We start from the raw sequence: 25,676 nt of genomic DNA on the forward strand, positions 1-25,676 counted from the left end.
TTAAACAAGAATGTCAAGGATGAAAGGTTCAGAGACAGCTGGAGCCATTGGAGACTCAAATGCCTATTGGGCACAATATAAGGAAGGACATTCTGCTCATGGAAGTAACTGGAGAAAAACCCTAAAAGTAAACTCCTGGAGGAGAATGAGAGTTGGACTTTATTCCACCAGGGTTTATTGAACTGTAAATGGTGAAGTTTGCAAAAATTCCTGGATGGTAGAAAGCAGCTGCAAGCAGGAAAGCAAAATGGTTTTAGTGTAGGGAAGTAGAACAGCTCCTACTTCTAGCAGGGCATTATTTCTACATTTTTCTGTCAATTTGATCCACCCCTAGTGTTTTGGGTTAAAAAATATATATATATATGGAGTTTTAGTACTACTTTTCCATTATTTCATTGTATAATAGTGCCTAACCAGCAATCCCCACTAACAGGGAGGAGGTTGCACACCACACCCAATCACAACAAAAACAATTCTGTCTTTTGGACAAACCCCTGTGTGTATAAACTAATACCATAAAGGACTCAACCTCTTTATTCATCTATTTTCTGATCCTACTTTTTTTTTTAACTACAGGCTAAAATGGGATGGAAACTTTAGCAGCAAGGCAAGAGCCAAAGGTAAAAGGAGTGTCAGTCTGTTCCATGGCACACTCATATAGACATATGCATGATTCGTTTCAGTCCTTGTTTCCCTAAATACAGAGTGAAGCTGCACAGCTGATCCAGGTTAACACCTATGAGCAGTGCATAGGTCCATAAGATGATTCAAAAAACATATTTTAGAGCCCCTGTGTTCAGATCTGAGAGGGACATGTTCCCTGGGTGGTTGTGGATGGTGATGTGGGATATTTGGGGAAAATGGCCAAAAAAGCAGCTCCTGTGAGTGTGGAAGAGAGCGGATGCAGACACAGCACCTACAGAGCACTTCAACCACATATTTCACTTCTGCTGCCAATGTAACGACCTAGGGAATACAAGAGAAGGATCAATTAAATCAGACAATTTTCTGCAAGACTGTTGGTGAGTGACCCTAAAAAGGGCTGTTGACTTTGTTAGCATTTGCTGCTTAGGTCTTCATCCGCAGCATGTGCTTCCAGCTGCTTGTTCAGTGTGCTTGAGTATACAGGACAACGCCCAGCTCCACCTTATTCTGCTATCCTGAAGTCAGAGGCAACCTGTATGCCACACTAATTCCCAGCTCTGTTAGCTAACTAATTCAAGGTCCACATCCAATGCTTGTCAGCAGCCACACAGCCAGGCCAAGGGCAGGTCCACCTAATGTATGGGAATTGGCCGGGAGCCTCAGGAGCATAGGGGCTCATGTTTCTTATGCCTAGGGATGTTTCTGTTTTGCCATTAAAACAAGGGTCCCAACCCACTACTTTGCCCGGGGGCCTATGATGCTGTTAAGACAGCACTGACCGAGGGGCTTTAGCAGCAGGGAGACACGCAAGTGTTGTGTCTGCAACCTCTCTCTTCCATGCTTGCAGGAGTTGCTTTTAGCTATCCTCATCCTTGCTAATAGTCCGCAGCCGCCTGTGAATTGTGGCCCCCTCATGTCCAGACCCAGGAGCACTACTCTATAGAAGAATAACCAGAGCTCCAGCTGTGATAGATCAGATACATACATGAATTATCCACTGATTAAGGAACTGGTGTCAATTAAAATTCAAAGTCATTCAAGGGCCAACCCTGTCTACCAGCTATGATAAGAAATTACCATAAAAGGCTTCCACCTTGAATACTGACTGAACTGGCCTGTAGAATGCAACTAAAACAGCTTGCCGATCTTTAATCTCTAGCCAAAGGCAATGTTTGCCAACTCAAAGTTGTGTTTACTAAGAGTGGTGCAAGTCTAAGAAGGTAAGATTGGGCTCTTTAGCTCCACTAAAGTAGGCCTGGATTGAAAATCCCTGGAAGTTTATCTAAGCACTGGACTGTTACCCCCACAGTTTTAATAAAATTCTCATTCAAATAAATAACTAAATCGTTAAAATATGACAAAGGCCACAAGGGGCACCACCAGAAATGCTGCATGTCGGGAGATGAAAGCGCGTGCGGCTTTAAACGCCTAAGCAATGGCCTCCTGTTAATTTCACTTGACGCCCATGCAAGCAGGAAATAGGATTTGGCATTTGTTGGAGGCACTCCTTTGTCTGCCGACTGTGTGACAGCATGTGTGTGTGTGTGTGTGTTTGTTTGTTTGTTTGTTTAATCTGGAGTGTCCTTCGTCACCGCTCCAGAGCCGGGTGGCGGCGCCTGGCCTGTATATCATGAATATTCAGTGCCCCTCATTGCTTATTTGTAGTCCCGCCCAGCGAACCACATGAAGGACGACCTCCCGTCAGTACAAGGTAGACGAAGAAGAAGAAAGGAGAAAAGCTGAGTTGCCTTTTACTTACGTTACCGAGCGGTGGGGCTTTGCAAGAGCAGCATGTAGGCAGAGTGACCGTCAGTGAAGAGGATCAGGAAACAATGAGCGCCAAAGCAGCCGGCAGTTCGGTGGGGGTATTGCCCGCCTGCATAGAGGGGCTGCCGCCGCTGCCCAAAAGCTTGAGCGGCTTACTCAATTCAAGCGGCGGCTCCTGGAGAGAGATGGAGAGGATGTACGCTAAGAAGACCATGATCCAGGACGACCTGAGCCGTGGCCGCAGCTCTGGCGATCACCCCGTGGTGACCAAGCCGGCCAACCTGGACGCTGCCCTGGCTCTGCTCAGGAAGGAGATGGTGAGGATAAGGAGTCAGCGCGTTTCGGCGACTTGCCTTTTCATTTGATGTCCGAGCTACATGTAACGGGCGTACACGACAGTAAAGTACAGTGGGGTATAACGGAAACGTGCTTATTATATTAAATCTGAATGCCCGCAAAAAACTTTAAAGGTGCCCGAATGCGCACAACCGACAGCTTTGGTCAAACAATGTTCACAAAGCTCACATCTGTTTCAGGTTATAAATGTACGTCGGCCGCTTATGGATTAGCGAATAGGGTTTATCTGACCCCAGTAGCTTATTGCTACTAATCGGGAGAAACGACAGCAGGAGAATTTGTCACTGAGAGTTTGTTTTAACTGCTAATCTAAACCGATATTTTGTTAAGCAGGCCACTTGATGTGATATATTGCTTTTAACAAGAGAGGAGTAATCAAACTTGTGCTACCCGTTCAGTTAGCGGCGATATAGTGGCTAATCTGTAGCATTAAACTCGTTTTAAAAGTGAGCACGTTGTACCTTTCCTCATTGAAACGCGTTTTTAGTCGTTTGTTTATTTTTCCCAAAGTGGGTGTTGTATGTACACGAGTGGGCCCAGCGATTGTATTGTTTTCGATGTTATTGGCATAAGCCGCCTCAAACGACAATGATTTAGATAAAACAAGTTTGATAATGTTATGCTTTATTCATGTATTACTTGATTTATTTCAAAGGTTGGCCTGCGACAACAGGACATGTCCCTACTGTGCCAGCTGTGGTCCCTCCACGAATCAATTCAGGAGTATAAAGGTAGCTGCCAGGATCTGTCGGGTGTAACCAACGTGGACGGCACTTACGTCATGGAGAATGGCTTTTTTGATGAAGAAGACGAATATTTTCAGGACACAGGAATTACCCCAAGTGGACACATGGACCTCAACGAGTCGGTTTCCAAATCTTTGAATAGTAAAGACAAGTGGATGCAGGATTCGTTTCATATAACTATTTAGGAATCTGTTAAGAATCCAGTTTTAAGCTTCCTACAAATGTATTTTGCCGCTATACAATATTCGTTTCTCTCTCTATTTATAATATTACTGGCCTCTTTATAAAATATGTCCTACAACTAATAATTAACATTTCTTTCACTTACTTCAAGGATGAAATTGTTCTTCCAGACTGAATGATGCAATAGGGTATGGCTTGCATTGAATATTTTATAGTCACTTGAATGGTGCTGCGGTGTGATCACAGAAATGGTTTATATAGCAGTTCAGAGTACACTTAATAGCTTACAGTAAGGCTAGTGTGGTGAAGAAATAATTCTTGTTAAAAACAGGAATGTGCTGGCAATGAAGCTGCATATTTTTCAAATTAAACTAAGCCTTATTCTGTAAAAGGTGGTTTATATTTATATATGCAGCATATTTCTCAGGTATGAAGTACCTTTTCTAGGCACAGTTTTGTATTGATAACATATTTCTTTATTTATTTTGCAAGTAAATGAAGTTTTTGCTAGATAACTTTTTTTTTTTTTTTAAAGTAAATTCTTCACTACAGTGTAATGTCCACATGCTTCTGCACTCTAATCAATGTTTTTTGACATTTCTGGTCTAGGTGACATGTTCTTTTAATGTAAATGTTCATCTGTTTGGATGTATTTTCATGATTTGTTCCGATTGTGGCAGTTTCTTACAGCTATTAACTACAAAATTGTACCTTGTTTTGGGATCTAAAGTGGTTACAGTAAAATGAGCTGATTAGTGCAAATATTTAAGCAAATGCCTTGATTAGTTTATGTGAACTAGTCAACAAAGACACTGTGCACCTCTGTTTTAGTAAAAAAAAAAAAAAAAAAAAAAACGCAGGGAGGACCCAATAATACATTACACTGTGACTTTTAACTGACAATTTCTGAACAGATGAATGTTGACTGTTACGGTCACTGCCCTGATTTGGTGCTATTCTACTCAACTGACTTTTTTATAGTTGTCAGACTTGCTCAATGTTTATATAAAAAAAGAGACTGAATTTGTAAAGTGTGTTTGACATTTTGATGTTAAGTGTTCTTTTAAAATGTTCAGTTATGCATGTTAATGCTTCCTGTTTTTATGATAACTGCCATAAATATTCAATTTATTTTTATATAGTGCACTTCCCTTTGGCAAAGCTCAATACAATGTAGGTGTTTAAAAAATATGACTGACATAAAACACTAGAGGACAATACCCCCTATATTGGCAAATTCCTTAATTGTCGCTGGGTTTGTAGGGTGTTAATGTCAGTTTAAAGATTCCATGTAAATGGTCTAGATCTGTTTGTTTGTACAGATGTGCATACAATGTTATTTCAGTGTTTTAGGCCATTGGTGTAAATTCCTGTGGCTGTTTGTTTTTAGTTTTTGCTTTTGATTTACATCTGCTCCTGCCAGAATTGGCACTAGTTCCCTAATTAAGCTAATAATAAAGAATAAATGGTCTTTTGTATATATGTATGAAATTGTTTGACTGCACGTTTGTGTTTTGACTTGTATCAAAGACCTACCAGACCAAATCTTTAAACCGTTTGCGGAAGCTAAGGTACTGGAAAGTAGGAAAAAAATGATACTGTAAAAGATGTTGCTGCTGCCAAATGACTGGAGTTGTACACAAACCAAATACTGGATCAGCGCTTATATTAACTTCAGTTTTCATACAATACCATCTCAAGTAGCAAAACCTCACACAAATATATATTTATTTGCATTTTCCAAATATATGCATTTAATATATGTCTAAGGCGCACTCAAATTTGCATCATTGTAATATTTAAAAGGGGGTAGAAATAGACTGCATTTTCTAATGGGCTGAAGGCACTACACTGGTTTCTTTCTCATATGATTTGCTTTCTTCCATTACATTTATTTGCATTTCTTTTGAAATGCTGGATATTAAATCACTTGACATTGTTTTCCCAAGTCACTGTGAATTTCCCCTTGGTATTAATAAAGTATCTATCTATCTATCTATCTATCATATGTTCTTCATTTTGACAAATAACATTTGTTTCAGAACCAGTTGTCTGTGTTTGACATACATCAAATAAACTGTATTTCACAAAACCTTTTATTTTATAACTCTCTTAAGAGAACCTGGATGGCTGTGGAGGCTACACTATTCAAAAATGTTGTCATATGAAATCTAGATGGAGTAGTAATGTGTAACATGTATTTGATAGATGTTCCTTTGATTTGCAAGACTGCATAAATATCTTCTAAGTATTATAATTTCCAATATCCAGTGAAAGACTTGTTTGGCTGGAAATGTTTATAGGTCTTATCTAAAAAAAAAAAGCAAGAAAGCAAATAAAGGAATATTATGTTTATAATCAAGATTATACAGGGTGTCAGAACAGAACATTACAGATGAAGAGACACCCTTTGTAAGCTTCTCTAGAGTCCCTAAAAGTAAGCAATTGTTGAAGGATTTGCACAGCCAGATACCATTTATCTTATTAGTGCTTCTGAGCAAATGATTGAGTTAAGAGTCTATTTACTTGGCGTCTGTCCTTACTGACCTTTGTATCTGATTGGAGTCAAACAGGATGCCTGAGTCTTTATCTTTGTGTATTTTATAGTAAAGGGGGAGGGAGTATAAACAAATTCTAATCATCTTAAATTTACTTTTGATGTATTGTATTTTTATTCTGTACAGTGTACCAATCTGCACAACATTCCTGAATTATAGCATCTAAAGTACCAAAATTTGATAAATGAAACCTGAAACGCCAATTCAAAGCACATTTCTAGGTCTACTAGTGTTAACAGTAAGCTGGTGTTGCATGGAAGGTCAATTCTGTTGAAGCTCAATTCTAATGGGGAAGGAATAACATTTCACCACCAGAGGGCCTTTTTCTATAGAAATTATGTTTTGGGTATAAGCAGTATTGCATTTTGCTTTTAGCAAAGTAACTAAGCTGTCCTTGTTTGTTGGCTTTATCTCAGATAACATTTAATAACATCTAGTAGTGTCAGACTCCCTTACCCTGCATTTCTTTCTACATCATCTTGCCTTATCTTTTTTATTTTTGAAACAAGCATGTGAAAAGATAGGTAACTCATTATTGTTTGCTGTTACGTATATTTGTGCTAATGGACAGTATATGCAATGAGGACTTCTTATTCCAGTAACATGACCATATCTATGCAAGCATCAGTGACAGGCATTTTTTAAATGTTTTCATTGTTTAAGAACCACCTCAGTTTTTCAAAATTCCAACATCTTCAGCTGCACATCGCTCCAGCAGTAATATCTGTGCAAAGACAAACTGTGAAATTGCACAGTCAACTCTAGGGACTCCTACAGCTGTATTTAACATGTTTCAGCATGTCAACCAAAACTAAACAAACCACCATTGAACTTACTAGTATGTCACCACCCTGTACTTTTTATTGGCACATTGTTTGGGTGCAATGAATAGATAAATACATTTTACGAGATACAAAACAGCTGCTGTGCATTGCAGTGAGGTGGTGGGCATACACACAAAGTATTTGCATTGATGGATGATAGCGGGAGTACATATTGCATCATAAAGGGGTTTAGGAGTTAAATAATGTAGGATTAATTTTAATCCATCCAGGAGCAGAGGATGAAAAGGGATGGGACTGAGCTCTTAACAACAAAGCCTAACCACCAATGCTAGAATGCTTAATCATCATTAAAGCTCACACAGACTAAAAATAATATTTTTAGCATTTCTATGACCCAAATTCAAGGATATATAAGTAACATTAATAACCACAATAATAGGGCTATACTGTATACTGACAACTAAAAATACTGTAAATATAACTAAACAAGGAAAATAAACATACTCTGAGTTAACCATACAAGATTTAGAATCCCAGGCCGAGCATATTCTGTAAGCTACTTAAAATCACAGAACATTATGGTGCAGTCAAGTAGTAAACTTACGTTTTTACCTAAGCCTACTTTACTCTACCTGTATGGACTTGAAGTGGCTAAATGATGTTTGCATTCTTGGAATTTTAAATCTGCAACACCATCCCAGAGAGAAATGCATGTCATTCTGAGACAGATGAAACATTAAAAAAGAGTTCATGTTGAGTCTAAGAGAAGTTAAAGACCCTGAACCAGTGTGGTTTAACATCTGGATGTAAATTTACAAATGAATAGCTGACTCTGCAAATGGGAATATTTTACATAGTTCATTGAGTGGAGAATCTGAGTAGTTTGAAAGTTTTTACAGAAGGGAATAACATAGAGGTTGTAGGAATTTAATAAGGATGAAAATGAAAGATGGGAAATAATTTTTGAAAAATAATAAAAAAGCAAAGAGGAAATGTGGAGTAATAGGGCATTTAAAGTTTAACTTATGAATTTTACATCTAAATGCTACAAAATAAAATTACTTTCAAAATAACGAAAATACAATATGAAGCTAAAAGCAATAAATAGCATACTGAAAGTACTTAAATAGGAAAAATTTGTTTTTATTATTGCATACACCACTTTAGCCAAACAGGACTATCATTAATTATTGTTTGTTCTTTACTATTACAGCACAGGCGGCACGGTGGCGCAGTGGGTAGCGCTGCTGCCTCGCAGTTAGGAGACCAGGGTTCGCTTCCCAGGTCCTCCCTGCATGGAGTTTTCATGTTCTCCCCGTGTCTGCGTGGGTTTCCTCCCACAGTCCAAAGACATGGTCAGGTGCATTGGCAATCCTAAATTGTCCCTAGTGTGTGCTTGGTGTGTGTGTGTGTGTCCTGCATTGGGCTCGCGCCCTGCCCGGGATTTGTTCCCTGCCTTGTGCCCTGTGTTGGCTGGGATTGGCTCCAGCAGACCCCCGTGACCCTGTAGTTAGGATATAGCGGGTTGGATAATGGATGGATGGATGGATATTACAGCACACCTCATGGTTAATACCTGTGGTGTTACGTTTATTTTCTTTATTGAATAACTTATAAAAAAACCTAAAGATAACATTTAATACAGTTCAATTCTGAAGCATTTTCAGGTTACTCAAATCATAACTGACTAAAGAAATAGACATTTTAGTAACACATTTTGTTAATTTTACCTGTAATAGAAATCTGTAATGTGCTTTTAATCAGTCTAAATGTGTAATTCAAAGGGATTTATTTTGACATCTTGACACATAATGCAAAGTGGCTTGATGCAATTTTGAATACTACTCTATATACAGTAGCAATTAAGATTGTTTTATTTACATCAAATTCTTATTTTCAACTTGAATGTGGGAGAAATGTAGACTAATCCAAATGATTTATATGTGAAACATTAAAGGAAAGAAGAAATTTAACAATATTGTGAATATTTGTAGCTAGTAATCCACAAAGCGAGAAAATGAATCACATTTCTTAAAATAGTTATTTTATTCCTCAGCTTTCGATAACTTACCAGGTGTCTTCATCAGAGGAACATGATTAAACATACAGGAATCAAAGGCCAGAGAGCTGGCTAAATCAGCTCTCAAATGAAAACACCGTTAACAAACATTTGGACATGAACCCAGCATATGCAGGCTTAAAAAGAATATCTAAATAATAAAAACAGACTTTGTATGATCAACACCTCCCCTCATTTGTTATATATTGCCTTTGAATCCTATATGTCTAATCATTTTCCTCTGATGATGATGACACTTGGTATGTTGACAAAAGCTTAGGAATAAAAAACTATTTTAAGATTTGTGATTCATTTTCTCCCTTTGTGGATTACTAGCTACAAATATGCAAGCTAGTAATCCACAAAGATAAGTAATCCACTGTATCACAGACCTTAGCGAAAAATACAATATTTTATGCTGAAATGTACAGGAAATAAAAGCAGGATTAGAGTAAACACAATATTTAGTAATAACAGCCACTGTATTGCCAAATGCCCCATCTGTTGATCACCGTATCAAGTTGGTCACTCACTGGCAGTTGTGGTTTTAATTTGACCAGTGCATGCCACAGTGGCTGTACAACTCCACACACCAGGCCATGTCAATAGCTCTGTTTATTAACATTCAATATGAAGAAATTCACCTTTTCTGTTTATAGAAAAGCTGAATATAAATCCTCTTTAACAGGCAATTTTTTAATTTAAAACTTCAGTAATTGTCAACTCAACAGCAGTCTTTGTTAGTTCACTTTTATCTCACTTTTGCATTTGGCACAAAAAACAATTATAAAATTCTGCCTCAGGAAGAAACACAATTTTGTCTTTTTTCTGATCGCTTTCACTGGCAGCACATCTGTGCTGTACTCTCTACATTTATTTATAATTAAAAAAACAAAAATCAGCCCTTACATACTGGAAGTAAACATGGTTTAAATGTGGGTCAAGTGCAAGAGGCCTGAAATGAACGGGGGTATTGCTGAGTGGACACTTCAGGTCGTGTACTCAGTTGTTTGAAAATATTTTCCATAAAAAACTGTGCTGTAAATTTATATTATAAATTATTATAAATATACTAGCTATATAAGCCCGTGCTGCAAAAAGCCTGGGGTCCTAGAAACTATTGAACTCGTCAGAAAAAAAAAAAAAAAACGCAATGTAGAGATGTCAGGTAATTGAAAGGAACTGCTCTGGGCATCTCTTTCCTAGGAGGATTCGTTTTGCCAACGTACTCGCATCGCTTGTGCATTAGCGGCGGGAGGAAAAGTAAAATGGATACAGTTTTGCCAATTATAGCAGCTAAGCAACTTTGTCTTTCTTCGGAGGTTTCGTTTTGTAGACATGCTCTCCTCGCTTGTGTGTTAGCGGCAGGAGAAAAAGTAAAAGGGATACCGTTTTACTGATGTTAGCGGCTAAGCGACTTTGTCTTTCTTCTGGGGTTTCGTTTTGCTGATGTGCTCGCCCCATTTTTGTTATTAGTGACTAAGCAAGTTTTCTGTTTCTTCAGAGGCAGAGCCCTTACCCTGACTCCACCTCTCACTTCCGGGCTGGAGAGACACACACACTTCCACACATAGACGTTTATATACAGTATAAGATTAAAATTATAAATCCATAGAAATGTTTCATTATTTACAACACAATTTTCATATGCTATATGTAATATGCATAGCAGTGAAATTTCAACATCACACCTGGAAATCTTCTAGATTTAAGTAAGGCCAGCAAAATATCTTTCATTACTTCTTCTACCCATTAAATTGGCCTATTACATGTGTAATTTTGTCATACACAAAATGTAATTTCATAGTGTTAATTTATTTGAAAATGTTTTAGTAAAAGAGTGCTACATAAAAATATTGCCAAATATAGCAAATTCTTGAAAAAAACTTTGATTGAAATAAATGTGTCAATACATATAAAAATCAACTGAACTTATTGTAATTCCTGTGTTGGTTCAACATACAAAATGCAGAAGCTAACCAAAGGAAGAGAACACAGCAGGTCAGAGACTGAAGCTACCAATTTAGGATTACCTGTATAGTTAACAAATACAACCTATCAGTTAAGAAATCTACATGCAGGGCAGAGTAAAGAAAAATATACCCACATCATTGGTTTCTTTTCGATATCAAAAAACACAGTTTGCTTTGCAGTTTTATATAATTTAACAGTCACAGAAATAAAGCAGCACAAAGTAAACATTAAACAAACAGACACAATCAGGAGAGGCAATGAATACTGGTTTCCAGTTTTACTGTCTATGGCATACTGTCACTTATTCTTGTCCTTTTGGTTTTCACAGTACAAACTGACTTTACCATACACACAGACCTTGGGATAAACTGTAGAACTTCAGAGTGTTAAAGGCTCCATTCCACTTTCTGAAATATGTAAGCCATACACGTTTCCATGAGCAATCCACTTAACACAGCGAGGAGAGACAGCCACCTGCTGCTGTTTAGGATGACTGCAATAAATAAATAAAATAAAAACACTATAAAGAATGAAGGGTAAAAAAGACTTTCATTATTACTACCGCAAAAACAACATATATGGTACATGTTAAAACTAAATGAAAGTTGTGTTGACATTCTGTCATAAACTTTGCTCTTAATATATAAAAATTAGAAAATGCAAACACACAGATTACTAAAATGCAGTATTTTGATAATAATATACATTTCTCTTTTACATGATAAAACAATTAGTTCAAAGCTTCTCCTGTGCACAGTCGAAAGATGTTTTACAAGGAATAAATGAGAACACAACCCACTTCCTTTACAAAAAAAAAAACTGGCAAAATAGCATACTTAACATTTCCTGGAAATGGTATCTGCATCACAACAGGAAGGAAGAAACAGACTGTGTAGATCTGAATCTTTTGCTGACATGTTTGTTAAAAGGAAATGGTCACTAATGCACACCTTGAAATGGCTTGTGTGATAAGGCATGCCAGCATCCTGTGTGGTGACCTATATTATCCATCTTATTCAACTCCAAAAAACATCTTTTGGAAAAAATAATTGCTACATGCATTCCATGAGCAGTTAACCAAAATTCATTAAAAATCTGTTATACTAAAATAATTTTGCATATACTCTGGAGAATATTTCAAAATCTAGCATACTTAACCCAAAGTCTTTACCAGGAGTAATAATACACTGTAATAAAACACTGTGCTTGCATTCATATGAGCAGACAGAATATCCACTTAATTTTGAGTGCAAGAAGGCTTGCCCAATAACGTATCAAAAGCTGACATGATTGCATGGTTATAAAAAGACTAAGGTGGAAGTCTGCTACATAATCATGCTCATATGGTTCAAAGAATTTTTGTTTGCCACTAAATATATTACACCAATCCACAAATATGATGAGATACTGTAATTACTGCTAAATATTAAAACTGCCCAAAATCAAATAAATATAGAGCAGCACAGTAGTGAAGTGGATCGTGTTGCTGCCTCACAACTCTAGTATATCAAGTTCAAACTCTGGCCTTTCTAAGATCTTAGTAGAACTTACACATTCTTGCTGTGCCAGTGAGGGATTTCTTGTGGTACTCCAGTTTTCTCCTCCATCCCTAACCTAAGCAGGTTAGATGGATCTGCAACTATAATTTGACTCGGGTCTATCTGAATCAAATGTGAATGTGTATATTTTCCTGCATTGTCACGGAATGGCAATTTTTTTCCCCCACAGTTGGCTTGTTCCTTATACCCGCTGATGCATGGATAGGCTCTGGCACCTGGTACCCTTTAATGAAGTTAACAGGTTTGGAAAATAAATGGTGATCTACTAAAAACAAAACAGCATAATCTTCCCACTTGCTTCAAAGAGCAAAACTTGTTTTAACAAAATACAGAAAGACCTTTAATGCAAACCTGTTGGGAAATGTGTATTAAAAAAACAGTCTTGCACTTTTTTTTATAATCTTACTTTTTCCATCTCCTGCCCCTGTTAACTTGTTTCACATATGACATACCTTTTCTTTTTACACTTAAGACTATGAGTAGGTGAGATTTAGAGTTTGAAATGTTAACATTTTGTTGTTAATTAGTCTCTCATTAAACAAATCACATCAACACGTCATGACCCAATTTTGATAGTCTATTAGTATTATGAATCACACCTATAGCAACCTTTTAACTGAAACACTATTTTTTTTAAAGCATGCTTCATTGAATATGGCTACTTCAAAAATATGCAATGCTTACAAAAGCATTCTGGTCACAAGCATTTCAAATATGCTGGATTATAAATGATAAGACATCTTGTTCAAATGTAGCTTCTTTGAAAACTTGCATTTTTAAGACTACGAGTATTCAAGACAAAAGTAGTTATATGTTTGCAGATAACCTAATAAACGTTAGAAACTTAAATATGCTGCTTGCATAAATAATCAAATTAATATTTCTGACACCTTTGCCATGGCTACACAGTTTTAGGAGTGGTTTTTGCCCAGTCCCCTTGGGAGATCTGCTTCATCCTACATACCCTTTTCTACAGTAGTCTTCATGGACTACTGTTTTAAAATTAGTGCCTCAGATGTACCTCAGGGTAGAAGCTGAAACTTCTAATGAGCAATTTAAAAACAATTACAGTATTTTCCTTTACTGTGCACCATGAATTTTTCTTCCAAGGTCTAAAGGCTGCAAGTCTCTCACCATGACGCTGCCACTATCATAGTTTGGAATAAAGTTTTCACATGGCTTTGATCTCAAGCTCAATCTTGAACTCATCTGACTATAGGACCTTCTTCCAAAAAGTCACCTGATTCACTCCTGTATTTTCTGGAAAATTCTACACTGGCCTTAAAAATATTGTTTTTAAGTGAAGTTTTTTTTTTCTTTTGGTACCCTCCCACACATGCCACTGTGATACATAGCTTCTTAAATAACCTAACAATTCACATGTACCCTACTCTTAGCTAGTGAAGTCTGTGAGCCTTTTTGAAAAGTAACTGTTGGTCTCAGAGCGGCTGCCTTCACAGCTCTTTGTTGTAAGGCTGAGTTTTGATAATCATCCTTTTATCTGATTAGTGCCTATATGCGGTGATGCAGCTTCCATTTCTTAAGCCAGAAATCATCAGAGAGAAACACTTTAACATGGACTGCTACACTTTTCCTAATTTAGGCATTTTTCATTTTATCTTTATAATGTTCATAAGTGTTCCATTTCTTACTTTTGCTTTAGATTCAACATGTGACCAATGATTCTTAAACTGGCAGTGCTACACAGGAAAAGGCAAGTGGCGAAACACTTAAACACGTTAACGGCAATTTTGTTCCTATTTCAGAACTTAAGAATTGCAATAGTTCTGGAAGCTTTGGCAAATAGCTGTGCAAGAAAAGGGTTAATGTAACATGTAAACATAAGTAGTTCAGCAATATTTGAAACATTTTAAGGAGTATTCATATTTTTGCATGATGCTCTGTGCTATAAAGTTAATGAATATATACCATATTTCTTTAAATGCTACATTTCTATCATGACTTTTTTGTTTACTGAGAAGTATTTATTTATTTTTTTTTTAACCAAAAGATTTAGACAGAAACAGTTCATTCATACAGTTGAAACACAGATAACATTACTTGACTTAATTTATACAAAATGAAATTTCTTACAAGATTTGACAACTCAGTTGATGATGTAAATAAAGGGAGGAGTGTGGTGTGTGCTCAATCAATCTTGTGAGGGTTATTAAAAATAGTCAAGAAATGGAGAAACAGTCAAGACTATGGTGACCCGACTGTTCTTAAAATCTCAAAATGATGCCCCAAACAACCCAGAACAATATTCACAAATTTTCAAACCTCCAGTATTCCAGATAAACACACTAAAATGTGAATAATAGCATACACGCTAAATAGCCCCAAAAAAGAATATACCTTCTTATATTTTCCAAACACTATAGATCCTGTAGATATTAGAATGAATTATTTGGATAGGAGGAGATCAAAAATGCAACTTTCTGACAGCAATAAAAATGTAATGTTTGGCAACAATGGAACATTACCTTTCAAAAGGATACTTTTATATCAACGGTCAAGTGTAAAGTTTCATAGCTAATAGTTTCTTTTCAACTTAACTTGGAGTAAATGGGAGAGCCAGAAACAGGACACCCTGCAAATCAATATTTGGGGATGTGGGGGGTTGGGAGCAATACATGTGATAATTTAAATAAACAAAAAAGGATTAAGAGAAAGAAATATTTTATAATGGCAGAAGTCTCTATCTATCTAGAGCTTCTAGAGCACAGCAAGAAGCAAGATGTATGTGTAAGACCACACAAATTGCATTTTGAAGCAATTTTTTTGAGACACAAATTCAAAATATTCAAAGCAGATTATGAGAGACTGATTAGTAACAGAATGAGCTTTTTTCGTTGCCATCATAGTTGCTTAAAAATGGGTCACCGCTTATGGAGTTAAAACGTTAATTTGCTTTTTCAAACTGGAATCAAAGTTATTTCCATTAAATAAACATCCATTTATACAATCAGAGTCTCTTCTGGTGGCTTTATTTAATATATGGTAAATGTTTGAAAGTTTTTGATTTGACAGATGGAATTGAAGTGTGAGAAAAATAAGTTAAAATATTTTTTAGTTAACTTTATTTTGCCTTCAAATAAGAAGCACTTTTGAGAGGAATTACAGGCTTATTTGTTTGGTTTAATGGTTAGTAAGAAAATGTATACTTGGCTTAGCATTTATTTGTGTTCAGGGACTTGGTTAACTATTTTGAAACTTGGAACATATTTATTTTACAGTAAAATGTAGTTAAAAACCAAGCAAAATAGGCTTATGCTGGCTGAACTACCTTTTATAGACACTAGATTCCAATTGCATTTTTATTATTGTTAATTATTTGTGGTGGAGGATCTATATTTTTTAAACATAAAATTATTAAACACATCCCTGGGGAAGGCCTAAAATTCAATGTTGAAGTCTAAAGCTTAAAATGTTTGCTTTAATTGACCGTGATGGATTGCAGGTCCTTATGGCACATTGCCGGTAAATTAGTGTTAAGAGAAATATTGGATCATGATATCCTGCAGATAATTAAGCCATGAAGTTAAATTAGTGTGATGTAAATACTAAGCACATGTTTATTCACTGTTTGCAATACGGTTTACAAAGTCACAACCCTTACATAACTCGTTTCCTGTTTGATTCATTTCTAGATATGTTAAGTGAATTTTTGCTTTACATATTGTCTTGTTTTTACTTTTACATGTACGAATATCATTTAACTTATTTGGTAGGACTCCATGCAGCTATAGAAGTAATTTATTGTTGCAGTGGTTCTTGCAAGCTGCTGAGATGATGGAGACTTTTCATCAATCTATGTGACTCTCCTTTATTTTCAATAACGTGCATTGGGGGTTTTTACTATATCAGGATTGCCCAGCACTTAAAGTGGGGAAAAAGAAGTAGGGGGAGGCTGCAATTTATGTGTACAACTACCTATTCTCCAATTTCTTTTTTTAAGCCTCCAATGGCAAAAGCACAGAGAAATATAATTAGATTAATGTAACGTAAAATGGTCTGGAAATTTAATGTAATTCCATTTAAAATTGTAAGCACAGTTTCAATGGTCTATAGAGATTGTAAGGCAATTTAGATAATTATTATTTAAAAACAACCCCTGTATTTGTGGTTATTATTTAGTCACCGTTGGTAACTACAATATTAGAAAGAAAAAAAAAAACAAACAAAAAAAAACTAGAGATTATATTAAGCCTATTGATACAACTTTAAAAACTGATAACACTTGGACTTGCTTTTGCATTTTTTCATATTTTCTTTATTGAAGAATTGTTAAGGCATTTTGATTCTTTGCAAATATTTACCTTTATTCTTAGTAAAGATTTCTTATAAACTCTGTCTGTGCTGTCAATAGATGACCCAAGCAAATCAAATGACTTACATATGCTACAACCCATTTACAACTACTGGCAAGTAACATTTTTTTGATAACCAAACAGCTCCAGCATTCCAGATGATCACCTTGCTTAGACGTGGTGTTGTGTTTGTCATGGCTTTCACAATTTTGTATGTCCATACCATAATAAACTGTGACAAAGTACATTAAGAGATCTCTAGGGTGTGTGGTACTATTGCAGCTTGTTCATTCAGAAGGTCACAGTTCATTGTTACCTGCATACACAGTGAATGTTTGTATATGGCAAATATTAGCCCTGTCCCCTGCCATAAATTAATCTGACCAATCTGAACAACTCAGGCATCCACTTTATGAAAATACACCAATATGTAATTTAACATGGTGCTTAACTGATTGATTGAGTTTTTCATTGGTATTCTCCATAGATTTGACACACACAAAAAAGAGCTGATAATCTTAAAGCTGCAAAGTGAATGACCAGCACTCAGTGAACCACCAAGGGTTAGAATGTAAAGGGGTGATATGAAAAGTGAGAGAATCCCTACGTTAGATTTTTAAAAGCAGAAGAACTACATTCCTGATTGTTAACACTTACATCAAACACTGGGAATGGTCATCAGACAAATAAAAGGGGATAATGTACAAAATAAACAATATGACATAACTTCTCCAAAGGTGAATTTGAAAGGGTGATCTTTAATTGACACAGAGAACGTTTCTCTATTTATGATACAAGATTTTGAAAATGTATCAATGCTTAAAAAAAAATTTGTTTAACAAGCTGAATGAAAATCAAACTTTATCAACAACGTTTTTGAAGAATAAGTGTAGCAAATTTCCAATGGGAACCAAGCTGTGTCAATTTATTTCATTATTTATTTATTTATTTATTTATTCCAAATACATTATTTATTTATTTCACAATTAATTTATTTTCACAATTTACGTAAACACACCTGAAGGCTCAAAGATATATCTAAAACTGATATTGTACTACTTAAATATTGACCACAGAGCAGGCCAAAAGTGTAAATAAAAAATAACAGTTTACCATAGTCAGGAAATGAAATGAACAATGGCAAAATAATGCATAGGCACAAATCTAAAATATTAAAATCATCTAAAACAAACTAATGTATGAAAGAAACATTGTAATATTTACCTCTGATCGCTTGGGAATTTGAAGTGATTACAAAAAGTTTAATGAGGCTGAAGCAAAGATTTGAGTAATCATGCTCCCAAATAACAGCAGGAATAAGCAGTAGTTTTCCATAACTTGACAAAAGCAGTGCTTTTAAAAGTTTTGCAGAATCAAGATCTTTCTTGTCATACCATTTTATAGGCCACAAAAAAGCAAACACTCCCATTAGAAACATGACCAGCTCTAGGAAAAAAAAGAACAACAAATATATATATAATGTTAGAACTTCTGAGTTTTACAAATGAATTAACATTTATCAAAAGTGAAGATAAATAATTAGGCAATTTTGTATATGCAATGTTAAAGGTAAGCTGGATTCAGCTTCTAGAAACAAATACAGAGGACATTTGTGTTTAAATGTTTTAATTTTGCTTTTTAAAAGTTGAACATAGTTAAAAGTCTTTCTTTTGCTTCAAAGTCCTATTGTTTTCCTCGAAGCTAAAAGGAACTCATGAAAGAATGTTCTTGCTTCATTTCCTTGTGGGAAATAACTATTTTCGAAACTCAGGAATCTAACCTGATTTCAAGCAATACTGAAGGTGAATATAACGATCAACACCAGATCCATGCCGTAACACATATTGAATGCATTATTAATTGTAATGGTTAAACCATCCTTTTGTACACTTGGAAAAGGTAGAAGAAAATTAAAATGTATACAGAAAATGAATAAAAAAATAGCTGAAATATATTAACTAAGGTAACACAATTATATCTATGCATCTTTGTTATCTTTACATGTAAACTAATATTGGTCAAAATAGAAAATTGTAATTTTAATGACTATACAAATTCAGTAAATAAGGTATGAATTACTGAAACCACATTTTAAAATGAGACATATAATACATATAACCCTATATAAAACTACAGCTCTTTAAGTAATATTTTATGTACAAATGAGGACTGTAACACAATCCACTTGTCGTATTAATTAGAAAGCCCTGTGGTTTTCTTTACTAACATTTAACAACCATTGCTGGAGCAAGTAGGCACTCTAAGGAATGGGGTCTCTCTGGCATGTCCTGGGTCTACCAAAGACATGTTTCCAAAGGCTCAAGCTTGTTATACCCACAGTGGGAGGCTTTTGGGGAAATATACAAACTAGCCTGTCAAAACAACACTGACTGGATTATCTTGACATGGAGGAGGAGAAAATATACACCTAGCCTAAATTGTCATATCTAGCCCTTTAGGGTAAACTCAACAATCCTATAAAGATTCTTAGTCTTCATAATGTGTACAATTAATTTTAATCTTTCAGACAAAATACATTCTGGATAGGAATGAAAACTAAGGTACCGTTTAATCAAAACAGTCTAGTAAAGCACCATACTTTTTCTGCCACCGCCACATTATCTACAAACATAAATAAAACATTCAAGTTAACACACTGGATATTATGTAAACCTTGCTGTTGCCTTGTTACCTTATTTTTTCAGTCATAGTATATTTTGGAACAAAATGCAATATTGACAGAGCTCACAATTCAACCTGATTATTTTTGCCTAATGCCAAGCATGCAGACACAGCTCTTGTTCCACAAATTGTAAAGAACTCAGAACTATAAAGCCTTATTAGCCTATCTTTATTCAGATATGGCATGTGTTCAGATCATTGAGTTGCTTCCTAAAAACTATGCTCAGTCTGGTGTCTTAATCGCATGGCATGTCAGCATTAAGTATCTCTGGAGAGGAGGTAAGTTTGTAGGCTTCATTCTCTAAAATACAGCATCTATAGTATCCATTTAAAGGAAAATTATTAAGTATATTCACTCAAAAGGCACACAAACAAATAAAAAGTGAAAAAAAAAAATTATATATTGTTATCTTACTTAGGCCACCCTGAAGCCTACTGATAGAGTTTCCCACTGTGAGAAAGGCAATTGGTGACTTTAAAGTACTGTATGTAAAGTAGCTTGCTTCCTGGAGCAATATTGTGATTGATGGTAAGATTTACTTCATTTAGCTCTCACTTTTTCATTTCCTGTTCCAAATGAAACAGACCATCCTTGGAAATGAAGCAACATTCTGTAACCCAAAACCCAAATTTGATTGTTCACATGGTCTAATGCAGCCTAGCTTCCACTTACCAACCAAACCAAAGCCTCTTTTGAATTGGTTTTGGTCTGGTCATTCACCTAAAAACCACTTGGTAATGATATTATATAAAACAGGACTACGGCCTACCCGTAAAATAGTTCATTAGCCCAATGAGACACACAAGGACAAAATTCTTGGAGTAATCAACTTATTGATACAAAATGTTTCAGAACATATTATATTTCCATCTAAATGGAAATGGTGCTAAGTGAATACAATGATCGATTGCAGAGAATAAAAAACAAAAACTAACCAGACCCCAATCACTACTAAGCAAAGTAATAAATAAAAGTTTACACTAAAGGTTATTTTAATCACCCCTTACCAAACAATGCCAGTCCAAACATCCGATAGAAGTCCCATTCTTTTGTGTAACGGATAAAATCTGCAGGGTCACTGCTTCTTTGTGAACCTTGGCGCTGTGACCACCTTAGGTAGGCTTCACATAATAAGCAAAAAACACCAAGTTTTCCATGAATCTACAAGAGATAAAGCTAATTAATATATACACACATAGACTATTCAGTAAAACAAATCTCTTTCAATACTCAGTTTTGGTCAAACATTCATAAAACTTTACATTCTAACAATTTAATACATATTGCATTTGCTGGTTTAAAAGGAATTTAAAACAGTGCTTGCAGCCTTGTAGTTAATGTAATAGATTTGTATTCACTTTTAAGATCTACTTCATTACATTTTAAACATACAGTAATCCCTCCTCCATCGCGGGGGTTGCGTTCCAGAGCCACCCGCGAAATAAGAAAATCCGCGAAGTAGAAACCATATGTTTATATGGTTATTTTTATATTGTCATGCTTGGGTCACAGATTTGCGCAGAAACACAGGAGGTTGTAGAGAGACAGAAACGTTATTCAAACACTGCAAACAAACATTTGTCTCTTTTTCAAAAGTTTAAACTGTGCTCCATGACAAGACAGAGATGACAGTTCCGTCTCACAATTAAAAGAATGCAAACATATCTTCCTCTTCAAAGGAGTGCGTGTCAGGAGCAGAGCATGTCAGAGAGATAGAGAAAAGCAAACAAATCAATAGGGCTGTTTGGCTTTTAAGTATGCGAAGCACCGTGGCACAAAGCTGTTGAAGGTGGCAGCTCACACCCCCTCCGTCAGGAGCAGAGCGAGAGAGAGAGAGAGAGAGAGAGAGAGAGACAGAGTTTGTTTTTCAATCAAAAATCAATACGTGCCCTTCGAGCTTTTAAGTATGCGAAGCACCGTGCAGCATGTCGCTTCAGGAAGCAGCTGCACAGAAGGTAGCAACGTGAAGATAATCTTTCAGCATTTTTAGACGAGCGTCCGTATCGTCTAGGTGTGCAAACAGCCCCCCTGCTCAATCCCCCTACGTCAGGATCAGAGAAAGTCAGCGCAAGAGAGAGAGAAAAGTAAGTTGGGTAGCTTCTCAGCCATCTGCCAATAGCGTCCCTTGTATGAAATCAACTGGGCAAACCAACTGAGGAAGCATGTACCAGAAATTAAAAGACCCATTGTCCGCAGAAATCCGCGAACCAGCAAAAAATCTGCGATATATATTTAAATATGCTTACATATAAAATCCGCGATGGAGTGAAGCCGCGAAAGGCGAAGCGCGATATAGCGAGGGATTACTGTAATTCAATATACATTTTTGTTTATATTATGTCATCCTTGCCATCTTAAAATCAGAGAGTGATTAACAGTGTGTATTTAAAACAGGGGGGCGGCACGGTGGCGCAGTGGGTAGCGCTGCTGCCTCGCAGTTGAGAGATCTGGGGACCTGGGTTCGCTTCCCGGGTCCTCCCTGCGTGGAGTTTGCATGTTCTCCCCGTGTCTGCGTGGGTTTCCTCCGGGCGCTCCGGTTTCCTCCCACAGTCCAAAGACATGCAGGTTAGGTGGATTGGCGATTCTAAATTGGCCCTGGTGTGTGGGTGTGTTTGTGTGTGTCCTGCGGTGGGTTGGCACCCTGCCCTGGATTGGTTCCTGCCTTGTGCCCTGTGTTGGCTGGGATTGGCTCCAGCAGACCCCCGTGACCCTGTGTTCGGATTCAGCGGGTTGGAAAATGGATGGATGGATTTAAAACAGGGGCGGCACGGTGGCGCAGTGGACAGCGCTGCTGCCTTGCAGTTGGGAGACCTGGGGACCTGGGTTCGCTTCCCGGGTCCTCCCTGCGTGGAGTTTGCATGTTCTCCCCGTGTCTGCGTGGGTTTTCTCTGGGCGCTCCAGTTTCCTCCCACAGTCCAAAGACATGCAGGTTAGGTGGATTGGCGATTATAAATTGGCCCTGGTGTGTGCTTGGTGTGTGCATGTGTTTGTGTGTGTCCTGGGGTTGATTGGCACCCTGCCCGGGAATGGTTCCTGCCTTGTGCCCTGTGTTGGCTGGGATTGGCTCCAGCAGGCCCCCGTGACCCTGTGTTCGGATTCAGCGGGTTGGAACATGGATGGATCGATGGATTTAAAACAGGTTAACAAAAACTTTAACTGATTTTTTCTTTCTCTAATGACAGACATAATGTATAATATTTTACAAGTATAATATCTTCAGGATTGCTTTTATGTATTAAATACAAATAAATAATACAAAGACAACCTTAAATTATTTCATTTAGTACATGAAGCTAAGAGACAACTAGCCATTAAAAGCAAGAATTAATATTTTAACATTTCAGTTTTGCTGTAAGACATTAAAAAGCAAAGCTACTCACATTCACTTCAGTATTAAAGATAATGTGTCTGAAAGCTTGTGCTTTGCATAATATGGCGTCAATCAAAATGATAACAGGGTCATATTCAATATACTTGTCCACAGGCTTTTGGCAAGATGACTAAATGAAGAAAAAAATTATAAACTGTTTCAGTTTAGACATAAGGAAGAACTTAGCATCATTGACTTGTAAATCTACATTCATAAAAATACATTGGTTTACAAAAATAAGGTCTCATCCACCAACTTGTAAATCTACATTCATAAAAATACATTGGTTTACAAAAATAAGGTCTCATCCACCAACAGGTATTGATGATTTTCATTGAAAAATCCATACATTTAGTAAGGCCATTAAATTTGCAAAATATTGGAAAATTAGGAGCAGCTTACTTTTGCATAAATAGATTGTTCAAAATATACTACCACCTTAAAAATTTTTACAAGCATACCCAGCAGACATACATACAGTATGTGCTGTATAATTTAGCCAAATATTAATGAAAAGTGAAATGGTGACTTTAGTAATTACAGAGAAAGATGATACTGGGTAGTTAACATTCAGCATCACAGTTACGCTAAAAAAAAAAAAATGCAACTATATGAAGCTTGTACACAAGTAGTATCTGTAAGCCAAACACACCACAATTCGATTTCAGTCTCTCCAAGAGATTGAGTCCAAAGTGATTAAAAGAAGCAAAATAACTAATTAATGGCATTTTGCTAGAACTTTACTTTCATTTTGTTTAGTACTGCTCCCACACAGATGCAGAACACTAGGTTGAAATCCTGGCTCAGTTACTATTTGTGTGGAGGCGCCATGGGTTTTTCTTCCATGATCCAAAGATTTATTTTAGGTTAATTGGTTACTGTAATTTGGCCCAGTAGGAGTTAATAGGAGTGTGGGATGTGCCCTGTAATGGACTTGCCTCCTATTCAGGGCCAGTTCTTGTTGTTTGTTGACTGTCCAATGATGTCAAAATAGATTCTGGGCACTAAATTGGGAAAGAGGAATAAACTTTTACCCTGTCTTTAACTTAAACGATGCAATACCTACCACACTGCTTAGGTTGTACTAATCAATTGGTAAATCTTGCAGGCCCCTCTAACATCAATATAAATAAAGTTAAGAATGTCTGTGTGTCTTTATGTCCGGGCATCATTAGAGAATGGCCCAACTGATTTACAATGTATTTTGTAAATATAACACTGATATCCATTAAGAAGTGGAATTAGTATTTATTTATTCATTCATGAAATCAAATGTTATTTTTTTTCTAAAAGTTCTGAAATTGTCATTTATTGGTCACAGATGTGCAACTCATATAGTTACTAATAAAAGAGACTGATCACTCAGGGAGCCGCTCTTTCAGCTCCACTCCTCTAAAATGCTGACATCACTTTTTCAAGGCCTTACTTTTACAAAGTAACTTTAATTGTAACATTTGTTACGATCATAAACTTAAATTCCAATCATGATAGCTGTGGGACAGAAATGGTAAAATTGTAGCCAATCAAAAATTATTATGGTGCACTAATGACTATGAAACACGTTTGCAGATTCACTTCCAACTATCATTAGTATGAAGGAAACTGGACCACTAGAAAAAGAAAAAAAAAGACGGTGATATAGAAACTGATGACAATTCTCTAATTAAAATTAAAGAAGTCAGAATACTTATTTCAGATAAGAAATACAGACATTTTGAAGTAAGGCAGTAATACTCACAGGTCATGAAGACTGACATGCTGCATGTTGATTTCCACATGTTAGCATTTATTTGACTGCGGTCTGTATATGTGACAATATTGCCCTATGAACTCATGTGTGACCCCAACTACTAAACGGGTAGCTCTGCATGCAAAACAGAAAAGGTAAATGTGTTGTAAACTGCTTGTACATGATTGGGGCACTGGACCCTAATCTGGCAACATTGCGCATAACTCAAAAAACAGCTTTGGACAGGACATGCTGTTCAAAGAGCCCACTTATGCACATACCAAAACAGAGCCAATTCTGAAAAGTGGGAAAATAAATTGATGTCTTTGATGTGAGCGAACCAAAGTTACATAAACGAAGAAAAGGCCACGCAGTCCCCAAAATGAGCGTGCAAACTACACCGAAACACTTCAGCAATCCTTGAAGGTCTGCATGAATACACTCAAACTAAGAAAAATGATTGATACGGATTAGCTTTATGTGCACTAAAAGCGCTGATAACGTACACTTTTCCTAAATCTGAAATGCTCATTGAACACTTACACAATCTTTCAGGTAGCCACACCAAAATAATCTGCCAGAACGTAAAGATTATTAACATGTCTACAATGTTAATTCCTATCTATTCAAAAGACTTAACAGGTAGTGATAAAAGGTATAATCACAACATATTATTACTTGAAGTATTTTACGGTTTTAATCAGAAAAACAAACATACAAACGTTTACCCATATAACGTTTATAAACAATATGCACATCACTAAAACAAAAAAAACCTACACATCTACTAATTTTCAGGACCCCGTTGGTATAATCCTTGTACAGTTCGATCGCTTCTTCACAACACTCAATACACCTGTAAGGTGCACTCGCAATAGCGATCGCCATATCATCGCTGCAGTTACCAACCAACTACCCCTCAACACATCTCTCTTCCTTCCTTCCGGA

General features: G+C 36.4%; 2 protein-coding genes across 2 annotated transcripts; one reads left to right on the top strand and one right to left on the bottom strand.

The window, feature by feature from the left end:
• Positions 1-2,209: 2,209 nt before the first annotated feature.
• Positions 2,210-5,189, top strand: fam89a (family with sequence similarity 89 member A). Its single transcript, XM_028797784.2, has 2 exons — positions 2,210-2,729; positions 3,425-5,189. Exons 1-2 carry the CDS (start codon positions 2,478-2,480, stop codon positions 3,698-3,700), a joined length of 528 nt encoding a protein of 175 aa, XP_028653617.2. The 5' UTR covers positions 2,210-2,477; the 3' UTR covers positions 3,701-5,189.
• A 5,707-nt stretch (positions 5,190-10,896) lies between these two features.
• Positions 10,897-25,670, bottom strand: arv1 (ARV1 homolog, fatty acid homeostasis modulator). The gene is made up of 5 exons (XM_028797782.2): positions 25,509-25,670; positions 23,010-23,129; positions 20,637-20,790; positions 18,171-18,392; positions 10,897-11,567 (listed from the first exon to the last, which is right to left on the bottom strand). Exons 1-5 carry the CDS (start codon positions 25,614-25,616, stop codon positions 11,461-11,463), a joined length of 711 nt encoding a protein of 236 aa, XP_028653615.2. The 5' UTR covers positions 25,617-25,670; the 3' UTR covers positions 10,897-11,460.
• Between the last annotated feature and the right edge of the window lie 6 nt (positions 25,671-25,676).

The sequence above is a fragment of the Erpetoichthys calabaricus genome, chromosome 3 (genome assembly GCF_900747795.2).
Source record: "Erpetoichthys calabaricus chromosome 3, fErpCal1.3, whole genome shotgun sequence".
Taxonomy (NCBI): Eukaryota; Metazoa; Chordata; class Cladistia; order Polypteriformes; family Polypteridae; genus Erpetoichthys; species Erpetoichthys calabaricus.

What these genes read in the sequence shown, in the direction of transcription:
- fam89a (XM_028797784.2), top strand. Translation starts at nt 2,478, where the DNA reads ATGAGCGCCAAAGCAGCCGGCAGTTCGGTGGGGGTATTGCCCGCCTGC. An exon ending in CTCTGCTCAGGAAGGAGATG is followed by an intron (nt 2,730 to 3,424) that starts GTGAGGATAAGG and finishes TTTATTTCAAAG; the next exon opens with GTTGGCCTGCGACAACAGGA.
- arv1 (XM_028797782.2), bottom strand. Translation starts at nt 25,616, where the DNA reads ATGGCGATCGCTATTGCGAGTGCACCTTACAGGTGTATTGAGTGTTGT. An exon ending in TCTTTAATACTGAAGTGAAT is followed by an intron (nt 20,791 to 23,009) that starts GTGAGTAGCTTT and finishes TATCTCTTGTAG; the next exon opens with ATTCATGGAAAACTTGGTGT. An exon ending in GTTTGGACTGGCATTGTTTG is followed by an intron (nt 18,393 to 20,636) that starts GTAAGGGGTGAT and finishes TTTTTTTCCTAG; the next exon opens with AGCTGGTCATGTTTCTAATG.